Source organism: Musca autumnalis, unplaced genomic scaffold, assembly GCF_047663935.1.
Source record: "Musca autumnalis isolate F117 unplaced genomic scaffold, ASM4766393v1 scaffold_1, whole genome shotgun sequence".
In the NCBI taxonomy this organism is placed as follows: domain Eukaryota; kingdom Metazoa; phylum Arthropoda; class Insecta; order Diptera; family Muscidae; genus Musca; species Musca autumnalis.
In genome coordinates, this window is record NW_027411644.1 from 292,854,136 (window position 1) to 292,877,356 (window position 23,221).

Consider the following 23,221-nt stretch of genomic DNA (forward strand, 5'->3'; position numbering starts at 1 on the left):
GAAACACTTGGGCGTAACGAAAATATAAATTTATTGTTACGATCTGTAAGGGAATTAATTCTGACGATAGGTCAAGGGGAGAGATAGAGGCAAGTATTTAACACTGAAGAACAGTTACAGTGAAAATTCAAATTTTTGGTCTATAAGACAAATTATGGAAAATTATTCGTTATATGGACGTTCGTAATAAACAAGTGCGATTGTATTTCGAATGTTAAAGTTATGGTTAAATACTTTTTAAATTAAACAGAATTATGATGGACTCTACCAATAGTATATTTAATAGAGATGTTAATTTAAAGGAACGCTTTCTTTAATTGGGATGTTTATTGAAGTACAAAATTAGCATTTGAGAGTAAATTAAGGAAAAATAAAATATATAGTCCAGGGACATCCTATGGGACTCAAGGCAGCCCCTAACAAACCTCCATCTGCCTCCCCAAAACAATGTTCCTCCATGTCATTTGTCGCAACACAGCAACATCTGTTGCAATCGGCAACAAAACGACAAATATTTTTTCCCCACCAACAAACAATAAGCCTTTAATTTTCGTTGTTGTTGTTGTCCTTTCAATTGAACAATAGACGACTAAATTATTCATTTTCCAACAAATGGTGACCTTGTGTCATGGTGATAACAATTGGCCGAAATTCACGATGGCAAATAACACAATTTACAATGTTTAACAGAGGCTAAACGTAAAAAATTGAAACGAAAACGACGACGACGCAACAAAAAAACGTTTTCAACAACGAAACTTTATTAGGGCACTTTAACGTTTAGCCTAAACGAGGAGACAAACAACGAACATAGGCAAAAACACTAAACTAACAAACCCAATCGCTAGCAAACACACACACACATATTTATACACTCATACTCATGGTACTCACCAACATAGGGATAGTTATAAACAAACTGGTACTTGAAACAAGTCACTTCCGGCTGTTTGAAAAACATAACGGATACAGAATGACAGCTGCAACAACCATGGCGACAGCGAGGTAATAAAGCCTGGTGTTTGGAGAATGAAACAAAAAAAAAACCGTGGAAATGATAGAAAATTTTCTGCCAAACATTATTACACTACAGAATAAGCGGGCAATTTAAAAATGCGAACAATAAAGAACGGCATCAATACGAAAAAATTGTGTGCACGCTTTCGCCTTTAATGGCTTCAGCAACAGCAATAAAAACATTAGCACATAATTTTCAAAGAGGAGGTGGAAAAATCCAGTTGGAGATTAGAAATGAAGATATATGGATAGCTATTAGACGGTTGCCAAACAAGCTAGGGAAAAGAACCTTCTGTTTAGCCAGGTCGAAATTTAAAACTTTCAAATAGACGTACACGAACAGCTAGTTCCTGGATGTGTTGAACCCTCGGCTTGATCCCCTGTTGTTGTTGTGGCAGTATAGAAACCTACGTACAATCATAGGTTTGATGCTGGGTTGGCAGGCACAAGCCGAAACACTGCGAGTGGAATTCCTTTGTTTTTATTGTATAAGCATATAATATGTTTGTAGGTTCGTGTTTATACCCTCAGCATTTATGCTATCGAGGGTACATACAATTTTATACGGGCAAAATGTGCCTCATCGAAATAATGGTTTTAGACCCCAAGTATGTTTGGACGAAATCTGTTTCAGACAATTTGGAGTCGATTTAGCCAAGTCCGTCCGTCTGTTGGTCTGGCTGATGCGCACGATAACTCTCGATTAACTGATTTGGTCCAAAATTTGGCTTTCGTAATATTTTGTCCAAACTTGGGTAAGTTCGAAGATGGGCCATATCGGCCCACTCCCTTGGGTACCTCCCACACAAAAGTTAAATTTTTTCGTAAAAATTATACGCACAATAACTCTCGAAGGGACTTAACGAGTTCGTCCATACTTTCTACAAAATATATATAAAGTTCGAATATGGACTATATCGGTTCACTCCTTCGGGTACCTCCACACAAAATTTCGGAAAAGTGCAGTTTAGGATCTCCTCTGAAATCCTTTTGGTTTTTGTTGTCGGAACTTGTATTCGCTGCCCCGATTACGACGGTGAAAGTTTATTTCAGGACCAAGTCCATACCTGCTGAGAAAATGGCCTGAAAGCTGTAAAAACCAGCTATGGCACCATGTGTTGTGGATGGAGTGCGTGATAACTCTCGAACGGATAAACCGATTCTAAGATGGGGCTTATCGGTCCACTCGTTCCGGTACCTCCCCCACAAAAGTTCAAAAATATCCGCTAAAATGGTAAGCGCAATATTTCATAAACGGAGCAACCAATTTGGTCCAAACATGGGATCTCGAAATATTTTGTCCAAACTTAGATTATGTTTAAAAGTGGGCCCTATCGGTCCATTCGTTAGGGTACCACCCACACAAATAAGCAACATTTTTGTTTAAGTGCGGTTAAGGGTTTGTGAGAGAATCCTCTGGAAATTTTTACCGAAAGTACTCCTAGTAGCCCTGTTTACAGCGATATGATGTTTTTCCTCGGCAAGTCTATATTTCCTGATTAATGGTCCTTTCGAGAAGAATGAATCTTAAAATAAGACACACTTCCAAAATGAACTATGTCGGTTCATTCCTTTAGGTACCTTCCCCGCAAAACTTTTGAGATTTTAACCTAATCCATATCTATGTCGGCAAGGTCATACGCCCAAAATTCTGAAGAACCCCTAAATACATACGTTTTTTTGGGAAATAGGTGTTCCAATGCACATAGCCAGAGGGTATACCCCTGTCGACAAAGCCGACTGATAGTTGTTTACTTATTATGCTTAATTTGGCTATGGGTCTATATCCAGTTCTATGAATGTGGCTGCTTCTATGGGTTGTAACCACAAAGATACTGGAGTTAGTTGAGTAGTGTTGACAGGGCAATTTAAATTGGGCTTAATATCATGCGGGCCAATGCCGCATGCTGGGCAAATGTTTTGCACGCTGTCATCAATCCTTGCCCTATAGGTATTTAGTAACCTACACCATCACGAACGTAGTTGAGCCAAAACTACCCTGATGCGAAAACTACTGAGATGGCTTGAGATTTACTCCGAGGACTGCATTCACACCTTTGTTGTTTATGGCATCTGCGACTGCCTCTGTGTGAATGCTGTTCAAATATGCTTGATCTAGAGGTTCTCTTTTGTAACATTGGACCACTCTTCCTAGATCATGAGGACCCGACCTGACGTGCCTGTGGGGGGTCCTATCCACTGTATGGTGATTGGATGGCTTTCACGGTAACACCCGAGCAAGTACTGCAACGTGAGTTTGCCATTGTGTAGATGATCCACTGACGACATGTTGCTGTCAACAGGGCAGCATTCTGCCAGATTTGAATATTTTTTTCATCGCCTCGCACTTATATTAGCGTACCATACTGGCACCACGTAGCTTACCACAGACCGACCTATAGCGTTATATGTGGTCAACAAGGTTTCTTTATCTGCTTGAGGACCTTGTTCCTACATCTCAGCTTGAGGCAGATAGCTGTGGTATGCGCAGATGACGTGAAAATGCTGCCGGATGTGACCCTGAGAATCTCGTGGTAGTTTGTGGTCGGAATTCTGCTATCATCGACCATGATTTCAACTCAGTGTTCACCTCTGTAGGCCATGTAGTGAAAGAGTACATATTTGACGCATAGATTGTACAATCATCCGCACACGTTACTTTCACTATGGCATCTAGAGGGGGTGGAATACAGGAGAGGTAGAAGTTACAACAGTGGGAGTCACAGTAGTGCAGTGATAAGCACGTTCGGCATTCTGCATTCTGCCAGATTTGAATATTTTTTTTATCGCGTCGCACTTATATTAGCGTACCATACTGGCACCACATAGCTTACCACTGGCCGACCTATCGCATTATATGTGGTCAACAAGGTTTCCTTATCTGCTTGAGGACTTTATTTCTACATCTCAGCTTGAGGCAGATACCTGTGGTATGCGCAGATGACGTGAAAATGTTGTTGGATGTGACCCCAAGAATATTGTGGTTGTTTGTGGTCGGAATTCTGCTATCATCGACCATGATTTCAACTCAGTGTTCACCTCTGTAGGCAATGTGGTGAACAGAATAACCGTAGATTTAGTTACGGATAGTTGCATAGGTATTTGACGCCTAAATCGTACAATCATCCGCACACGTTACTATCACTATGGCATATAGAGGGGGTGGAATACAGGAAAGGTAGAATTTACAACAGTGGGAGCCACAGTAGTGCAGTGATAAGCACGTTCGCATTGCACTCAGAAGGTTTTTGTTCAATCCCTGATCAGAACATCAACATTTTTGACGGCGGCCAGTGTAAGGCTGGCATACATTTCTTCAAAATGTAAAAAAATGAAAAACTTCTCTCCAAGTGATGTTGTAGACATGCTGGTCGAACTCGGCGATAAAAACTGGGTACCATATCATTGAGCCAATATAAATCGGCGTACACTCATTAATATGAGAGATGTCACCCTTGTCCCTTTGGAGAACTCATAGGACTTCTTGTTCCTAAAAGCCATGTACGACTGACTGATTATACAAAGTTTCTAATTTGACCTTAGTGTTTTCTGCTCAATGTCCTCAAACAGCGTGATGGGCTTGTTTTACTAATTTTTTTATTATAAAATTGTTAAAAAAAAAAATTAATACAAATTTAATTACGAAAACTCATGAATTTTGTTTCCCTCTTTTTTTCTCCTTTCATGTAAATTTTTGCTGATCCCGTGGAACCTGTTTTGGCTGTTGTGTTCCCTACAACTCGTGATTATTACGATTCTAATTGAATTGCAAATAACAACAACAAAACCTCTAAACCTACAACAAATCACAAACAAATAACAAAATGATTTACGAACAAATTCCTGTCTGTTGCTGATGGGTTTCCGACACACTTCTTCTACATCACTTTCCCATACCCCGTAAAATACCAATACAAAATCATTGCCAAAAAAAAACTAACACACAAAATAAATATTCAACGATCTGTCTATTGCTGGTGTCCTCTCGGTCCTGTGACATTGTCGCCTTCGTTGTTCTCATCTTTTTTTGTGGATTGTTGTGGAATGTTGGATATTTCGTGTGATGCTGTTGGATGCTTTATATTATAATGTCAAAACGAAACGAAAACGAAATATGGAAAATATGCAAAATATTGCTTTGAAAATGTATTCATCTTTACACATGTTTTTGTGCTCAACCATATTGGCACTGGTATTGGCATTTTGTGTATTTGCTCGCTCACTCATGCCATTTTTTTCTCTACAATGTCCTTTGGCATGGTTGGTAATTTGATTTTATGTCCACTTGAAAATGTTGAAAAAATATGCAAAAACAAAAAAAAAACAACAAATATGAATTGATGAAAAAAAAAAACAAATCACAAAAACTATAACAGATGTGAACCAAAGCGGTGAAATTGACATTAAGGATTTCGAATTGGCCATTGAGGTAAGTGTATTTTGTCAGTTTATTTTATTCATTTTTTTTGCATTTCTCACTCAATCATGTGAATGTCAATTTTCATGTGTACTTATTGCGTATTTAATTGTGTTGGAAAGGAATAGCAGATGAGAATGGAGTATTTAAAGAAATGCAAATATAAAGAAAAATATGTAAAAATAATAATCAGATTTGGCGGCAGCTAAATAAACTCAGCTTATGACTTTACAAAAAATACAATAAAATAAAAATAAAATAAAATAAAATAAAATAAAATAAAATAAAATAAAATAAAATAAAATAAAATAAAATAAAATAAAATAAAATAAAATAAAATAAAATAAAATAAAATAAAATAAAATAAAATAAAATAAAATAAAATAAAATAAAATAAAATAAAATAAAATAAAATAAAATAAAATAAAATAAAATAAAATAAAATAAAATAAAATAAAATAAAATAAAATAAAATAAAATAAAATAAAATAAAATAAAATAAAATAAAATAAAATAAAATAAAATAAAATAAAATAAAATAAAATAAAATAAAATAAAATAAAATAAAATAAAATAAAATAAAATAAAATAAAATAAAATAAAATAAAATAAAATAAAATAAAATAAAATAAAATAAAATAAAATAAAATAAAATAAAATAAAATAAAATAAAATAAAATAAAATAAAATAAAATAAAATAAAATAAAATAAAATAAAATAAAATAAAATAAAATAAAATAAAATAAAATAAAATAAAATAAAATAAAATAAAATAAAATAAAATAAAATAAAATAAAATAAAATAAAATAAAATAAAATAAAATAAAATAAAATAAAATAAAATAAAATAAAATAAAATAAAATAAAATAAAATAAAATAAAATAAAATAAAATAAAATAAAATAAAATAAAATAAAATAAAATAAAATAAAATAAAATAAAATAAAATAAAATAAAATAAAATAAAATAAAATAAAATAAAATAAAATAAAATAAAATAAAATAAAATAAAATAAAATAAAATAAAATAAAATAAAATAAAATAAAATAAAATAAAATAAAATAAAATAAAATAAAATAAAATAAAATAAAATAAAATAAAATAAAATAAAATAAAATAAAATAAAATAAAATAAAATAAAATAAAATAAAATAAAATAAAATAAAATAAAATAAAATAAAATAAAATAAAATAAAATAAAATAAAATAAAATAAAATAAAATAAAATAAAATAAAATAAAATAAAATAAAATAAAATAAAATAAAATAAAACAAATTAAAATAAAATAAAATAAAATAAAATAAAATAAAATAAAATAAAATAAATTAAAAAATAAAATACAATACAATAAAATAAAATAAATTAAAAAAATAAAATAAAAAAGAAATAAATAAAATGAAAATAAAATAAAATACAATTAAATAAAAACAGTAAGACGAGTAATGAGCCTAAATATCCTGCGATAAAATCCCTTATTTTAAAGGGAATTACGATTTCCATAATCCATTTAAAGTAATCCAATTAAAGTAATCCAACGGCTCAATAAAAAAGTGACATAAATAGCTAACCCCTCTACCAAACAATAGAAGAAATATATATTTTTGCCGAGGTTCCATCACAAAAAAAACATTCAAAGCTTTATATGTATGCATTTGTCATGTGCAAATTTCATGTATCCTTAACTAATATTTTATAAAGATGCGATTTTTAACCACGTTTTTTACCATTCCAACTCATCCCCCTTTATTCCTTGTACTTACATTTATGCATATTTTCCTAACCATCTTCCTTTTTTTCTTTTTCATCTCAATGCAATGCTGCTCTGCTGCTGTTTCCTGTGTATTAATCAAACCTATCACCTGCCATGGCATATAGCGTGTTTGCCAACTACGTGGCTGGGCTAAGGACACACCAAAGAATAAGGAAATCCACACTGTCATGTTGGAAATTTGGGAAGGTCTACGTTCAAAGGCTGACAAGGACAATGATGGTCAGGTAGGTACTCGTTTCTATTTTTTTATTTTTTTGCGATGATAACCAAGCACCAACACCTGGTAAATCCAGATGCTTGTAAAAAAGAAAACAAAATAAACAACAACTAGACCAGCCACCTAATATCTCCAATGACAGGAGATGAAGAAATCCAATGCAGTTTTAGACAGAAATATAAACTTGCTGCGTTTTTTGTGTTCTCAACAGGAAGTTGGATAACCATCAACTCACTCATTCAATGTCAACTGTGGAATAACAACAACAGCAAAGCTATAACAAGCTTATGGCTATTTTAGCTAGCTTAGTAGCAAAGGGCGTTGCGAAAAGTTAGGAAAACACACACACAAAAGTAGAAAAAATGCAAAAATATCAAACCTACAAAACCAATAATTTCCGTAGAGCTTGACATCCTGTTTCTGCATAGCAGAGAGACATACATACATAGATAGTTTTTTGAGGAATTGAAATACCTTCAATTGTCAAGTGCAATATCTTCTTCAGAAAGAAAAAAAAACTCTGAATGAAAGACATTTTCAACCGACACATGTAAGCCTTATCTATTGCTTTATTGCCATGGACACACGCTCTGGAAAATCACTGACTATAGTAATATGTATTTTGCTTTGCCTTTATTTTATTATGCAAAATACCACATTTTTCAAACACACACCCATGTCCACAGAGACTAAAAGAGACAAATGTTTTCTTTCCATCATGACCGCCATGGCTGGGCATTTCATTGAGGCTTTTGTGTGTGTGTTTGTTTCTGTTTGTATATAACTGGCCGGCATTTTGAACAATAGCTCAATTGTCCAATTCGGTTTAGTTTGTTCAGTTGTTATTTGGGATTTTTTTCTCTTTACACATTTTTGAACAATGTAGAAGAAAGACATCACACCATAAACTGTAATAGTTTATTTTCTTCATGCGTCCGCTTCATATAAATTTTTATTCTGGCATGCAAAATTTATTATTTTAGAACTTTTACAGTGGTACATGGAATGAAAAGGGAGATCGTACAAAACGTACAAATGGTAGTTTGTTATATAGAAGCCTCTTACGGAGGTCTTCTATTGCATAGGTGTAGTATTCTACAGAAGTCTCCTAGGTCTTCTATTCTTTAGAAGGCTCCTACGGAGGTCTTCTATTCTATAGAAGCCTCCTACGGAGGTCTTCTATTCTATAGAAGACTTCTACGGATGTTTTCTATTGCATAGAAGACTTCTACGGAGGCCTTCTATTCTATATAAGCTTCCTACGGAGGCCTTCTATTCTATATAAGCTTCCTACGGAGGCCTTCTATTCTATATAAGCTTCCTACGGTGGTCTTCTATTCTATAGAAGCCCCCTACGGAGGTCTTCTATTCTATAGAAGCCCCCTACGGAGGTCTTCTATTCTATAGAAGCCCCCTACGGAGGTCTTCTATTCTATAGAAGCCCCCTACGGAGGTCTTCTATTCTATAGAAGCCCCCTACGGAGGTCTTCTATTCTATAGAAGCCCCCTACGGAGGTCTTCTATTCTATAGAAGCCCCCTACGGAGGTCTTCTATTCTATAGAAGCCCCCTACGGAGGTCTTCTATTCTATAGAAGCCCCCTACGGAGGTCTTCTATTCTATAGAAGCCCCCTACGGAGGTCTTCTATTCTATAGAAGCCCCCTACGGAGGTCTTCTATTCTATAGAAGCCCCCTACGGAGGTCTTCTATTCTATAGAAGCCCCCTACGGAGGTCTTCTATTCTATAGAAGCCCCCTACGGAGGTCTTCTATTCTATAGAAGCCCCCTACGGAGGTCTTCTATTCTATAGAAGCCCCCTACGGAGGTCTTCTATTCTATAGAAGCCCCCTACGGAGGTCTTCTATTCTATAGAAGCCCCCTACGGAGGTCTTCTATTCTATAGAAGCCCCCTACGGAGGTCTTCTATTCTATAGAAGCCTCCTACGGAGGTCTTCTATTCTATAGAAACCTCCTACGGAGGTCTTCTATTCTATAGAAACCTCCTACGGAGGTCTTCTATTCTATAGAAACCTCCTACGGAGGTCTTCTATTCTATAGAAACCTCCTACGGAGGTCTTCTATTCTATAGAAACCTCCTACGGAGGTCTTCTATTCTATAGAAACCTCCTACGGAGGTCTTCTATTCTATAGAAACCTCCTACGGAGGTCTTCTATTCTATAGAAACCTCCTACGGAGGTCTTCTATTCTATAGAAACCTCCTACGGAGGTCTTCTATTCTATAGAAACCTCCTACGGAGGTCTTCTATTCTATAGAAACCTCCTACGGAGGTCTTCTATTCTATAGAAACCTCCTACGGAGGTCTTCTATTCTATAGAAACCTCCTACGGAGGTCTTCTATTCTATAGAAACCTCCTACGGAGGTCTTCTATTCTATAGAAACCTCCTACGGAGGTCTTCTATTCTATAGAAACCTCCTACGGAGGTCTTCTATTCTATAGAAACCTCCTACGGAGGTCTTCTATTCTATAGAAACCTCCTACGGAGGTCTTCTATTCTATAGAAACCTCCTACGGAGGTCTTCTATTCTATAGAAACTATTCTATAGAAACCTTCAATTCTATAGAAACCTCCTACGGAGGTCTTCTATTCTATAGAAACCTCCTACGAAGGTCTTCTATTCTATAGAAACCTCCTACGGAGGTCTTCTATTCTATAGAAACCTCCTACGGAGGTCTTCTATTCTATAGAAACCTCCTACGGAGGTCTTCTATTCTATAGAAACCTCCTACGGAGGTCTTCTATTCTATAGAAACCTCCTACGTAGGTCTTCTATTCCATAGAAGCCTCCTACGGAGGTCTTCTATTCTATAGAAGCCTCCTACGAAGGTCTTCTATTCTATAGAAGCCTCCTACGAAGGTCTTCTATTCTATAGAAACCTCCTACGAAGGTCTTCTATTCTATAGAAACCTCCTACGGAGGTCTTCTATTCTATAGAAACCTCCTACGGAGGTCTTCTATTCTATAGAAACCTCCAACGGAGGTCTTCTATTCTATAGAAACCTCCTACGGAGGTCTTCTATTCTATAGAAACCTCCAACGGAGGTCTTCTATTCTATAGAAACCTCCTACGGAGGTCTTCTATTTTATAGAAACCTCCTACGGAGGTCTTCTATTCTATAGAAACCTCCTACGGAGGTCTTCTATTTTATAGAAACCTCCTACGGAGGTCTTCTATTCTATAGAAACCTCCTACGGAGGTCTTCTATTCTATAGAAGCCTCCTACGGAAAGCACATTATTTTCTCGACGTACGGGAGAGTATTTTGTCTTCCCATGTAAATATTTCACTCGGCTTTTAAAAATTTTGTTGAGATTGCTGACTTATGGATATTTCCCCATCACCATCCCTTTTTTCACCCTAAATAAAAATGAAATTATATTTTCGAATTATGCTGTACTTGCGCTACTTATTCCCTCTATCCGATTACTCTAACTACGCCAATGTATTGCCTCAATTGCAATTGAATAAAGAACCACCATTGTAAAAAATTTCAAAAGTTTAAATTCTATAATATTTGTACATGTACAAACGAATGCAAGTCAACCGCATACTTACACATCGTAGATTGTGTTCTATTGAGAAAAATAATCGAGTGTAAAATTTCAAAAATTCTCACACACATTCAAAGGGATGCACATGCACAAAGACACACACACACACAGTAAAACATTAAATGACACAACAATGCATATTTTCATTTGATTTGTATTGTTGTGGAAAGTTTTTTATGTAGCTTTTCTATATATTTTGTTTTTGCCGGTTACTTCTTGTTCTTCCGTTTGCTTTTGCACAAAATTTAGTTTATTATTGTAAAATCTATAGAACAATTTTTTCTGGTGACAACAATGTATTGTGATCAGCTTGCCGGGTTTTGTGTGTCTGTGTCTCTGCTGCTCCTATTGAATGGGAATAATAGGAATAGATTTTCAAGCATTACAAATTATAACAAAAAGAATTTGAATGTATTTGATTGTGTGCAGGCCGACCGGCAGCAGCAGCGACAAATTATTGCAACTGAGATTGGAATGCAAATGAGCTGAGAAGAGACACAACAATAAATTAAATTATTCATAAAAAATAGATTTTTTGTTCTGCCTTTTCTATTACCCTAGAGATTTTTAAATAAGTTCCTAGGTTTTGAAATTGTAATTGTTCAATTGTGTGGTTAGGGGTCATGTGCTGTTACTTAAAATTTCAATTAAATAACAATTGTTCGGCCAAACAATTAGGATACAGTTTTTCATTGGATATTAGAATATTATTTTATTATGTATTAGATATTTGCTTATTGCAAAATTAACAATTGCAAAAATATATTGCGGATTTAATCAAAATCATTTAAGGAACTGCTAAACACCTATCTTTAAATAATGATATTTCTTCATATTTTTTCATTTTGAAGTGAATAAAGTTGTTTTTTGTAATAAATTTTGAATATTCTTGGCATTCCATGCTATTTAATTTAATGCAACGAGAAACAGCCTATTAGTTTTAATACCCCACCACAAGCACAGCAGCCTAATAGTATGCTCCAAAAATTGTCAACTTACTATGAAAATTACCATTACACCAAAGACCCATAATTTTCCGCCCGTGTAGCAACAGTCAATGAATCATAACATTGGACTAAGCTAAATTTGATAACCCTTAAAAAGCAACTAAACCAAAATTTAGCGACATAAATGCTTTGAGACTCATTAACTGCAACTAATCCTTCTGTGAAATGGGAAAAAAGTTGTTCTTTTCGTTCTGTGGTTTATGAACGAATTTTTCTCTCGCTCTTTTTTCCCTACATACATATGTTGCTTTTTCACCCTTTGATTATAATTACCTGTGAAATTTTCCACATAATCCATTATATCGCAAACGAAAGTATTTGCGGTTCCCTACTTTTCTCCCCAACATGCATGCAATTGACTGTAACGGAATGTTGCATTTTTACAATGAATTTCTGTGTCAGCGATGTATGTGGTTTTTGGGGTAAGGAAACAGAGGCAACCAAAAAATATACGAGGACAAATAATGCACAAATAGTTAGTCACCATGACACTAATTAACTCGAGATTTTTGTTACTTTTTTGTTAGGAGTCGGTGTGTTAAGTTTGGAAATAAAAAAAAAACATTTAATATAATATTTAATGAATGTACAGAATTGAAAGTAATGGAATATTTTTATCATTTCCACAAACCTAATTAAAAACATACCAAACAATATTCATTTATTATTTTCATTTCAATATCCTGTGTTCTGTTAATTAGGTCTACAGTTTATTTAACTTGTAAAATACTTAATTAACCGATATATTTTGTACTTGATTTAAGTACCCTCATGTGGAGGAGTATGCTGCTGGTATTTGAAATATGCCTTTGTTAATGTAATGACCATACACACAAACAAAAGTATGAACATAATGGCCCACCTATAAATGTATGATTTTGACATATTCACTTATCGTTACAAACATACATTGGAGTTGTAGATAAGTTGGCATAACACAGGACAACAGAAACATGAAAAATAATAACAAATGTAATTAGAATAATTAAACAGGCGGATGTACTAAATGAACTAGGAACTGATCCCTTACTTAAAAATTTGCAAAAATTTAACTTGGGCGGATTTTTTGGAATAGTTAGGCCACTATCGAGAAAAGTGTGGAGAATAAGAATATTGAGTTTTAACAGTGGCCCTAAATATTGCGACATTTTGTGCTCATATCTCGGGAAGCATTGACTTTTCCTAGACAAAAAGTCATGATCACAATGACTACCCGCTATTAAAATTTCAACACCGATTTGCGAAGTTGCCTTAAACTGACCTAAATATATGAACTTTTGCGGAGGATGTTCAGTTACCATCCGACCGTTCGACATCTTGGAATTGGATCCAATTTATGGGTGTCATTCCTTTTTAGAGTAATAGTTTCCATCAACGATTTTCGTTGGTTCCCATACGATTTTTTAGAACTTCTTGACCACTACGTCAGGAAGCAATGGCTACCTTCTATGAAAACTTCAAAACAATACTCGAATAGCCCTTAACATGAGTTGGCCGATAAGATCATCTATGAACTGGAACAAATGTTGGATCTGCCCACAAGCTATTTTAGTTAGAGGGGATAGCTTTTGGACCATTATGTCAGGAGCATGGACTTACCCATGAATATGAATATATCGCTGTAAACAGGCCCACAAGGGCTTCCTTCTGTAATGATTTCAAAAGGATTCTCGAACAGCACCTAAACTGTACTCTATTACCGAGTTCGAACGGTGTGTCTTATGACACCACTGGCAAAGAAGTTTCTCGAACAGCACCTAAACTGTCCTTCTTACCGAGTTCGAAAGGTGTGTCTTATGAAAAGTTTGAGCTGAAATGAAAAGTTTGAGCTCTTGACGGGGAGGTACTGGAATGAGTTGACCGATAAGATAATTTATGAACTGGAACAAATGTTGGATCTGCCCACAAGCTATTTTAGTTAGACGGGATAGCTTTTGGACCATTATGTCAGGAGCATGGACTTACCCATGAAAACGAATATATCGCCGTAAACAGGCCCACAAAAGCTTCCTTCTGTAATGATTTCAAAAGGATTCTCGAATAGCACCTAAACTGTACTTTTTTTTAGTTCGAACTGTGTGTCTTATGACACAACTTGCAAAGAAGTTTTTCATGGCTGAAATACTCAGAAAAATATTACACCATCATTACACTGAGGATATTTGCTACCCCCGAATATTTTGATGTTCTGGTCATGGATTGAACAGCAGACCTTTTGAGTGTAAGGAGGACTGCACCAAGGTGGCTTTTGGGCCATCATATCAGGAATTATGGGCTTGTCAGGTGGCCTGCCTGATAAGAAAAATTTCAAAACGATCCGAAGCAAGTGCTTAAACTGTACTTGTTTATCAAATTTTGTAATTTTGTGTGGAGGTTACCCGAAGTAGTGAACCTCTATAGTCCATATTCGTTCCTGATTTTCGTCCCAAGGAAGATTACGATGTACAATGTTTGAACCAAATAGGTTACTCCCTGCGAGAGCTATCGGCTGCATCCTCTAGCGAAAAAATATTGAATTTCTGGGCGAGGTACCCTAAAGAGTGGACCATGGCGATGTCGTTATATGGGAGCTATACTACAATGTGTTCCTACATACATATGTCCACAAATTACAGCTAATAATAATGTTCCACAAACATCCCAGGAGGGACAGTGAGACTTCTCTCATATCAATGAGTGCACCCCGATTCATATTAGGTCAATGATATAGGACCTCCTGTTTATCGCCGAGTCCGAACGGCGTGTCTTACGACACCACTTGTAGAGAAGTTTTGCATGGCTGAAATACTCAGGAAATGTCGCCAACATTACTGAAGCGTATTTTGCCACCGTTGGAAATTTGATGTTGCCTGGCCTGGGAATCGAATCGCAGACCTTCTGAGTGCAAGGCGGGTATGCATGCATGCACTTCAGAGCCGGACCTGTATTGGCTCCAATATCAAATTACAGGTTGTTCGAACGAAAAATTCCTAAAAAAATACCAAAATTGGGAGGTGTGGTAATAAGGGGACTATCCCAAAATATGGACATATGTTGAAATTTTTTTTTTTTTTGCAGAAGTTTTGCGACCACTGGGAACAAATGTCAGATTATAGCTAGTTTAGACAAAAAATGCTGCTAAAATCCTTAAAATGCCTAAAAACCGAAGGTACCGTTATATGGGGACTATACAAAAATATTTACCTATTTTGACACTTTTTTGTGGAGAAGTTTTGTGACCGCTGGGAATGTAATATGTCATGTTACAGCTAGTTTGAACAAAAAGTGCCATATAAAATCCGTGAGGCATCGTTATATGGTGAATATACCGAAATATGGATGGATAATAGCTAAGATCCGGAGGTATCGTTATATGTAGGTTATACCAAAACATGGACCGATATGGCCCAATAATCAACGTTTCTTGGTCTGGTAGTCTATGAAAAAATATTGTTTGGTGGGCCATGAAAAAAATATTCCTTAAAAAACCACATTTCTTGGTCTGGTGGTCTATGAAAAAATATTCATTAAAAAATTAACGTTTCTTGGTCTGGTGGTCCATGAAAAAATATTCTTTAAAAATCCACGTTTGTTGGTCTGGTGGTCTATGAAAAAATATTCTTTAAAAAATCCACGTTTGTTGGTCTGGTGGTCTATGAAAAAATATTCTTTAAAAAATCCACGTTTGTTGGTCTGGTGGTCTATGAAAAAATATTCTTTAAAAAATCCACGTTTGTTGGTCTGGTGGTCTATGAAAAAATATTCGTTAAAAATCCACGTTTGTTGCTGTGGTGGTCCATGAAAAAATATTCTTTAAAAAATCCAGGTTTGTTGCTGTGGTGGTCCCTGAAAAAATATTCTTTAAAAAAATCCAGGTTTGTTGCTGTGGTGGTCCATGAAAAAATATTCTTTAAAAAATCCACGTTTGTTGCTGCGGTGGTCCATGAAAAAATATTCTTTAAAAAATCCAGGTTTGTTGCTGTGGTGGTCCATGAAAAAATATTCTTTAAAAAGTCCACGTTTCTTGGTCTGGTGGGCCATTAAAATATTCCTTAAAAATCAACGTTTTTTGGTTTGGTGGTCCATAAAAAAATATTCGTTAAAAATCCACCTTTCTTGGTCTGGTGGGCAATAAAAAGATATTCCTTAAAAAATTGAACTTTCATTGTCTGGCAGTCCTTGAAAAAATATTCTCTAAACAAATTCACTTCTTTTTCGGACTTCGTTCTGACGATTTTTGTACGGGTTCAATGGCCTATGTCATTAAGCTAAGCATATTAACAGTCTACAACCTTGTTCCCTGAAGTGCGTTTCTTATTGCTTGATTACTTTAAAATCTCTATGCTCAAAATATTCTCCACTGTGTACCACTATTCACAGTTAAGCCATTCGAACATAGATGATATTAGTTGCAGGAATTTTTTGCCAATGTTATGGTTATTGGTATTGAACTTCAATAGCAAATAGCATAATGAATACTCTCTTTCACCATACACATTCCTTTCACAGATGTGAACAGCAATTCGCAATTCATTTACACGAATATTTCCCGATATAACTCTTAAACAGACCATAGTTTTTTGCACTCGGACACTCAACACATTTAATATAGCCCTTTAGGGGAAAAAGAACAAGGCAAAATGAAAACAATACACACACATGCTCACCATAAAAGCCCCTCTAGAGTAATATTTTGTGAATGCTCTTTGAAATTGACCGCAATGCCACCACCACCACCACCACATTACATATCGAGGCAATACAATGAAGAATGGGCAGATGGACATTAGTGAATTGCAATTTATGTTACACATGTGTGTTGTTGTTGCTTTTGATCTATAATGTAACCCGCAGATGGCCTCTATATTGTGTTAGTCGATATAACCCTAACACTAAAGAAAATCTTATAAACAATTACAATACACCAATGGATAGTTTGTTGGCTAATAAATCCAAAACATTAATATACCCTCTTATTTCAATGAAATGAAATTCCTTGGCTGAGGATTTTTTCTTTCATTTGTGCGGAGAAGAACAAGAAGGGAGTTAAACACAGTGGGATATTTTGGTGTTAAATATAAAAAAATAAATAAATTTATCAGTCTGTCTGCCGGAATGTGTTTGTTGAGGTTTTTGTTTTTTGGGTAGCAGCCAATAAATCTTTTTTTATTTATATAGCATAGTTTTAGGTAACAATCAATATTCTTCCACTCTATTTATCCTTTGATAATTTTAATGGCCCAAAAGCGTCATTGATTTCTTTGTTGTTGTCTGTATTTCATGTTTCCCACAGAAAAAAGCTCTGTGTTCACTATAAACCAGGCCAATCGTTCAAATTAGCCAGTCATGGCAATAAAACACGCACAATGAACAAGAATTATTGCCTACTTTAAGGGGTTACACGGAAAAACACATGCTGAGAGGAAGGCAATTATGTTTACATACTTCTACATATAGAACACACAAATGTACATATCTACATGTAGAGAAGAATGATTTAATATGTGTTAAGCTTATACTGAGTGAAGGCGAAGTGTTAGCCCATCAGCAGCATAAGTATGGAAAATTAATTTACAGTTTGCAGAAAAAAATAAGTGGAATTCCAGTTTTATTTTGTTTTCCCTTTTTTTATTTGGCCAAAAGTCAACAAAATATTGGTCGATATTATGTTGCTTGTTTGCTTTTAACTGACTGTTGTTATTTGTTAAAACTGTTTATGGACTTGTAAATGCACCCTATATTCATCACCTCCAAAAGGTCTCTACTTCGTATGGTTAAACTTAGATCTTACATGAAAAACCAATAGAAAAATGTGACCTTGTTCCACTTCAGGGATTCCACCAAACCCATCCAATCTTTTAAAATCACACCACATTGTAGCCTGTCTAATTGCAAAATTTCAATTGAAAAATTAATCAAAAATATTGCACTTTTAATTGTCATGTCATAGTTTTGTTTTTTCGTTTTGTTCTTCTTTTGGTTCACTGCTTCAAATGGCAATTAAAAGTGATAACAATAAAAATTTCCAACATAAATCAATAAATGAAAATCTAAAACACACCGTTGCAATAATAAAAATGTGTTGGTGCGTAATAAAAACTCATTTGATTATGGATAATAAAATTAAAAATTCAGCATATTTAATTAGCGTTTCACTGATTTTATTATAAAATATGCCAATAATGTGGCATATTTATGGGCGTGTGTAAAAAGAATATTTTTATGAAACATATTTCGTGAATAACATTTTAATTTTGCAAAATATTCTTTTTATTGGGGATTATTGTTTTTTATTGTCGGTATGACATGATTTTGTAACCGCTACATGCTTTTAGGCGCTTTGGCTTTTTTGCTAAACAGCTGTTGTCTGTTCAGGGAAATGGTAAAACCATAAAATGTTTGCAATCAAATATTTTATTTCATTTGATATATGTGGAGTGGAAAATTCTTCGAATAATATATTTAGGATAAAAGTCTTTAACAATTTTGCACCACTTGGAAATCAACTCCATTACATTTTTTATAGCCCAATAATTTAAATCAAATGTTATATTTTGAATATTACTGGGCAAATAACATATGTTCTTTTGTGTATAGTATGCTATGAATATGAGCAAAATATTTCATTTCTAATCAAAGAGGAATCACGGTTCTGGAAAACAAGTAAAAAATAACCAGTCGGCTTTACTTACCATTTAATTATGTGGGCCTCTACTGAAGATTTGTCCTATAGGCCGAACTAAGAAAAGTTTCCCACTTGCTATCTCCATCGAAGCCTTGGTCTTCCAGTTCTACGTGTAAGTTCTGTGTATGATGCGTATAAGTACCGGCCCGCACGACCTTTTAGCCCTTCTGATTCTTATGACATGGTCTAGCCAACGCAATCGTTGTATCTCGATACGTTTAACTATACTGACGCCATTGTATAGTCTATACAGCTCGTGGTTCTTACGACGTCGTTATTCACCGTCAAAGTAAACATTTCGAAGAATTTTTCTCTCAAACACTGCCTTATCTGATTGCGCAATTAGCCAAGCCTCGAAACCATGGTGCAAGAAGGTGATACAATAATACCAACTGATGTCTTCATCTGCTGTCAAAACATATGTTTAATCAAAAATAAATAACAAAATGTCAACAAATTTTGACACCGAATGAAGCCTGAATTTGCTTTTTGGATCACCATCTTAAATTCACCTTTCTCGAAACCAAACATTAGCATGGGTAATTTCAGTGTTTTATAGAGTGTTATTTTTGTTTGACGAGATGTGGATTTGTTTTTGAATTTCCAAAGTAGCATCTGCAGGCTTTAACGACAGCTAGTTGCGCTCAGCCTGTGGCTGTACAAAAAACAAGTCCGTAGTGGTGGATCTAAAGCATTTGCGTAGGTGGCAATAGAAGTCTTGATAGGTTCCAGTAGTGCGATTCTCTAACTCATTTTTTGAGCTACCGACAGTTCAAATAAAAGTTGACATCACTCTTGCTATCGGTAGAACTTCACGACTACTTTTTATTCTTCGCTAACTTACCGAAAAACATCGTTAATTACCGAAATCATAAGCATATTAATTTTACCGATATTTTTCGGTAACTCAAAAAATGTCTCAGAGAATCGCAGCACAGAGTACATTTTAAGGCTTTTATGTGGTAGGTATCATAAACAGTGGGTCTAATTATTCCACTGAAAGGCCCTGCAAGACAGCCTACATAAAAAATATAATTCTTCTTACACTACAAGAACAGAACATGGACGGGTTTTTTTTTTTTGACATTCCGGTCAATAGGGTTGAAAAAAGAGGCCAGAAACCTTACTGCGGTTCTAGTGAGGAAGAGTAAAAATTCGGCAGCGACGCTTGGCAATGGTGCACTTTTATTTCCACCACACACAATGCTGCATAAGTTCTCTACTGTTACTGAGGGATGAAGAACCAACGCCACCGCATCCCAAAGAACAGCTCCTTCTCACAGTTCGTTATGTAGATCGCGCCCTCTAGCTATCCACTGAGAACTTCATTAATCAGGAGGCGGCACCTATGTTGCACCTGCAACTTTGCATTGGATCTCTGCAGTTGAAATCGGAGCAAGTTTGCAGACATCCAAAAGTACGTTGGATGAAAAAATCTTTAGATTCCCCATCCTGACATTTTAGTACCTTGACGGCATTGTAGATCGCTGCCCTACCGAAGACTGTCTTACAGTCGTACACATCGATAGAGTTCATGATCTTTCTCTGACAACCTTTTACCATCAGCCAATAATCCTCAGGATCAGATTTATCAATGACTGTCACCTGAAGGTCGTCAGAGGCGATCAATGGCGAATGTTTAGATCCACATCATCAGAGTCAACAATGATCCTTAGGATTAAACTTATCATTGACTGCAACCAGAAGATCATCTGAGGTAATCATACACATAGTTATGGATGGTTCGTGACAGGTCATTCCAGTCATTCCTTGTCTCTGTTTGACATGAGGTCACTTTCATATATGAAGTCAAGTAATTGCCCGACTGATGGACCTTTAACCTCTAGGCACCTGGCTGTGGATCCCAGAAATATCGAAACCTCTTTATACACGACGGTGTAGCTTAACCAAATATAAATGGAAGGTGATTACACCTGGGAAGTTTTTGCAGATTCTGAAACTACTATGCTCATATATCTCAAAAATGGTAAAACCTACGAAAAAAACCTTAAGGTCAGTCTTAGTGAGAATTTTCACAGCTTCAACATTTTCTTTAGACTCATTTCGATACGACTTGCGGTTTCCAAGCAAAATCGTGAAAACCTAAAAAAAAACCTAAAATTGTGAATTTTGATCGTGATTTATTTAAAAATCCCTCCGGCGATTTTTTATGTTTTTTTTTACTTTTCTTATCTATGAACATTGCTGTTTCAGAATCCGAGAAATCTTCCCATGTGTAAGCGGTTTTCATCAAAAGTTAGTTAAGGCGCACTGAGCATGATATTGTCTCAATTTGAACTTCTATATCTCAAAAACGGTAAAACCTACGAAAATATCATAAAGGTCAATCTTATCGAAAATTTTCACAGCTACAACATTTTCTTTAGGCCCATTTAAATAGGACTTGCGGTTTCCAAGCAAAATCATGAAAACCTAAAGAACCCCTAAAAATGTAAACTTAAATCGCGATTTATTTGAAAATCCCTCCGGCGATTTTTTTTTTTTGTTTCTTGATATTTCTCATCCATGAGCATTGTAGTTTCAGAATCTGCAAAAATTTCCCAGGTGTAAGCACCTTCCATTTAAATTTAATTAAGGCACACTGTGACACTCCTGCCGTTAAGTGGTCGTCTTCAGGCACTAGCCTGCTTAGAAGTTGATGGTCGGTCTGTCATTTTAGACAATTGAAATTCTTCTTCTCTCTAGTTCTGTTCGTGGCGAACCTTACAGGTCACCACAGGTTGGGCATGAGTCCACTTCCGCGTATGAAGTCGATTATTTGCCCTACTGAAGGTCCCACATCCTGATAGCACCTGGCTGTGGATCTTCGGAAGATCGTAACCTCTTCACGCACGTCTGCGGTCGTATTCGAGCTACTAACACGCTTAGAAATCCATGGTCCGTTTATTGTTGTAGCAAGATAAATTTATGATTCGTTTGTTGTAGTTGTAGCAACGAATCAGGATACAGGTGAGTGGGGTTATCTGGGCAGCTAAACAAATGTAGCGTGTCGTGTGGCCCCAATCCACAAGACGGGCATGTGTTGGATAACGTGGCATTAATTCGTAGTTCAATACGAATTGAGGCGACTGCATCGTTCGGATCATAACTGAGCTAAAACCACCCGTGTTTGCAGCTGGCGTTCTTCTGCTACGATGGTCTATTTATCATTTCAGCCACTTGGATACTCGTAGCACCATCTCCTCTACTTCAAAATACAGTTCTTCTAGAAGGTCCAAAACCATTCCCTCACTTCTTTTCCCCCGGAAGCTTAAGAAATTTAAGTTTCAGAGAAATATTGAGATGTACAACAGTTGTACCAATGTCGGTCACTCATTTCGATAGGTATCGTGCCCACCAGCCTTTTTAGTTGGCCACCGTCTGATTTTGTATGCGTTTTTGGAGCATTATCTCAGTAACCATGGAATTTCTTACGAAAACCATTATCGCTGCAAAGCGGACCACAAGGAATACCTTTAAAATGCTCTTTAAATAGCCCTTAATAGCTACCCAAAACGGAATCTTACGATGCTTAAACTTTCGACCACATCGGATACTCAATTCATGAACATAAGTCATTTTAGTTGATGTCTGAAAGGTTTTTTGCAGTTTTTGGTCATTATATCAGGAAGTATAGATTTGTCTGTCATAATAGGGGACGTGGAAACAACCAACAGCAAAACATTTTAAAACATTCCATGATCTGCTCTTACGAAAAATGTTTAAATGTTGTGTGTTGGAGGTATCCTAAAGTGTGCGCCGATCAAAAATCCTAAATATTTCATGCAACATTTAGACCAAATCGAAACATTTGATCTGCGGGAGGGGAAGGTATTCGAAATTGTAGCCCGAAATGGCCCATCTTCGAATTTAATCAATTTTGGACAAAACATTACTTATCGTCAATAAGATGCATCTTTGATCTGTCATAGCGCATATATCAACTCTGAGGACTTAATAACACGCTGAATTATCATTGATTTAGTTTTTAATATTCCCCTATGGTATGACATGCGATATTTGTTTAAATTATTTCAAGGGGTCGAAAAATATTTGTGGCTTACCTTGGCATAAAGTGTCCCCTTCAAAAGTGCCTTCCAATTAAAAACAATTTGGCAACTTTTTACGGTTGTCTATTAAATGTTGTTGAAAAGTAGATCAACATTTAGTTAAACAAATACATAAATCATCATCAACCAAAATATGTATCCAAAAACATTTATAATAATATCAGCCAACGCCACAAAATATGCTATATAAATAAATAAATCATATTTTATAGTTTATTTGGTAATGAGAAATGTATACTTACCCAGCAAAATGTTCGATGCCAAAGATGACATTCAATCATGGGTGCAAGTGATCTAGCATGTCATCTTTTTAGCATCTTCATCGATGAATTTTATATGAGCGTGGACCCCAAAAGATGACGTTCTTTTCTGGATCCTAAGCATGTCATTTTAACCAATGCGTTGACATGTCATTTCCACCAATGCTTTGGCATGTCATTTCCACCAATGATTTGACATGTCATTTTCACCAATGCTTTG

The 23,221-nt window shown here is 35.3% G+C and overlaps 1 protein-coding gene across 1 annotated transcript in view; it reads left to right on the forward strand.

The window, feature by feature from the left end:
* Scp2 (Sarcoplasmic calcium-binding protein 2) overlaps nt 1-23,221 on the forward strand; it is an 89,577-nt gene that overhangs the window by 53,173 nt on the left and 13,183 nt on the right. Inside the window, exons 3-4 of the mRNA XM_073961636.1 lie at nt 5,394-5,446; nt 7,313-7,432. Coding sequence (XP_073817737.1) covers nt 5,394-5,446; nt 7,313-7,432 — 173 coding nt within the window. The remainder of the gene's footprint in view (nt 1-5,393; nt 5,447-7,312; nt 7,433-23,221) is intronic.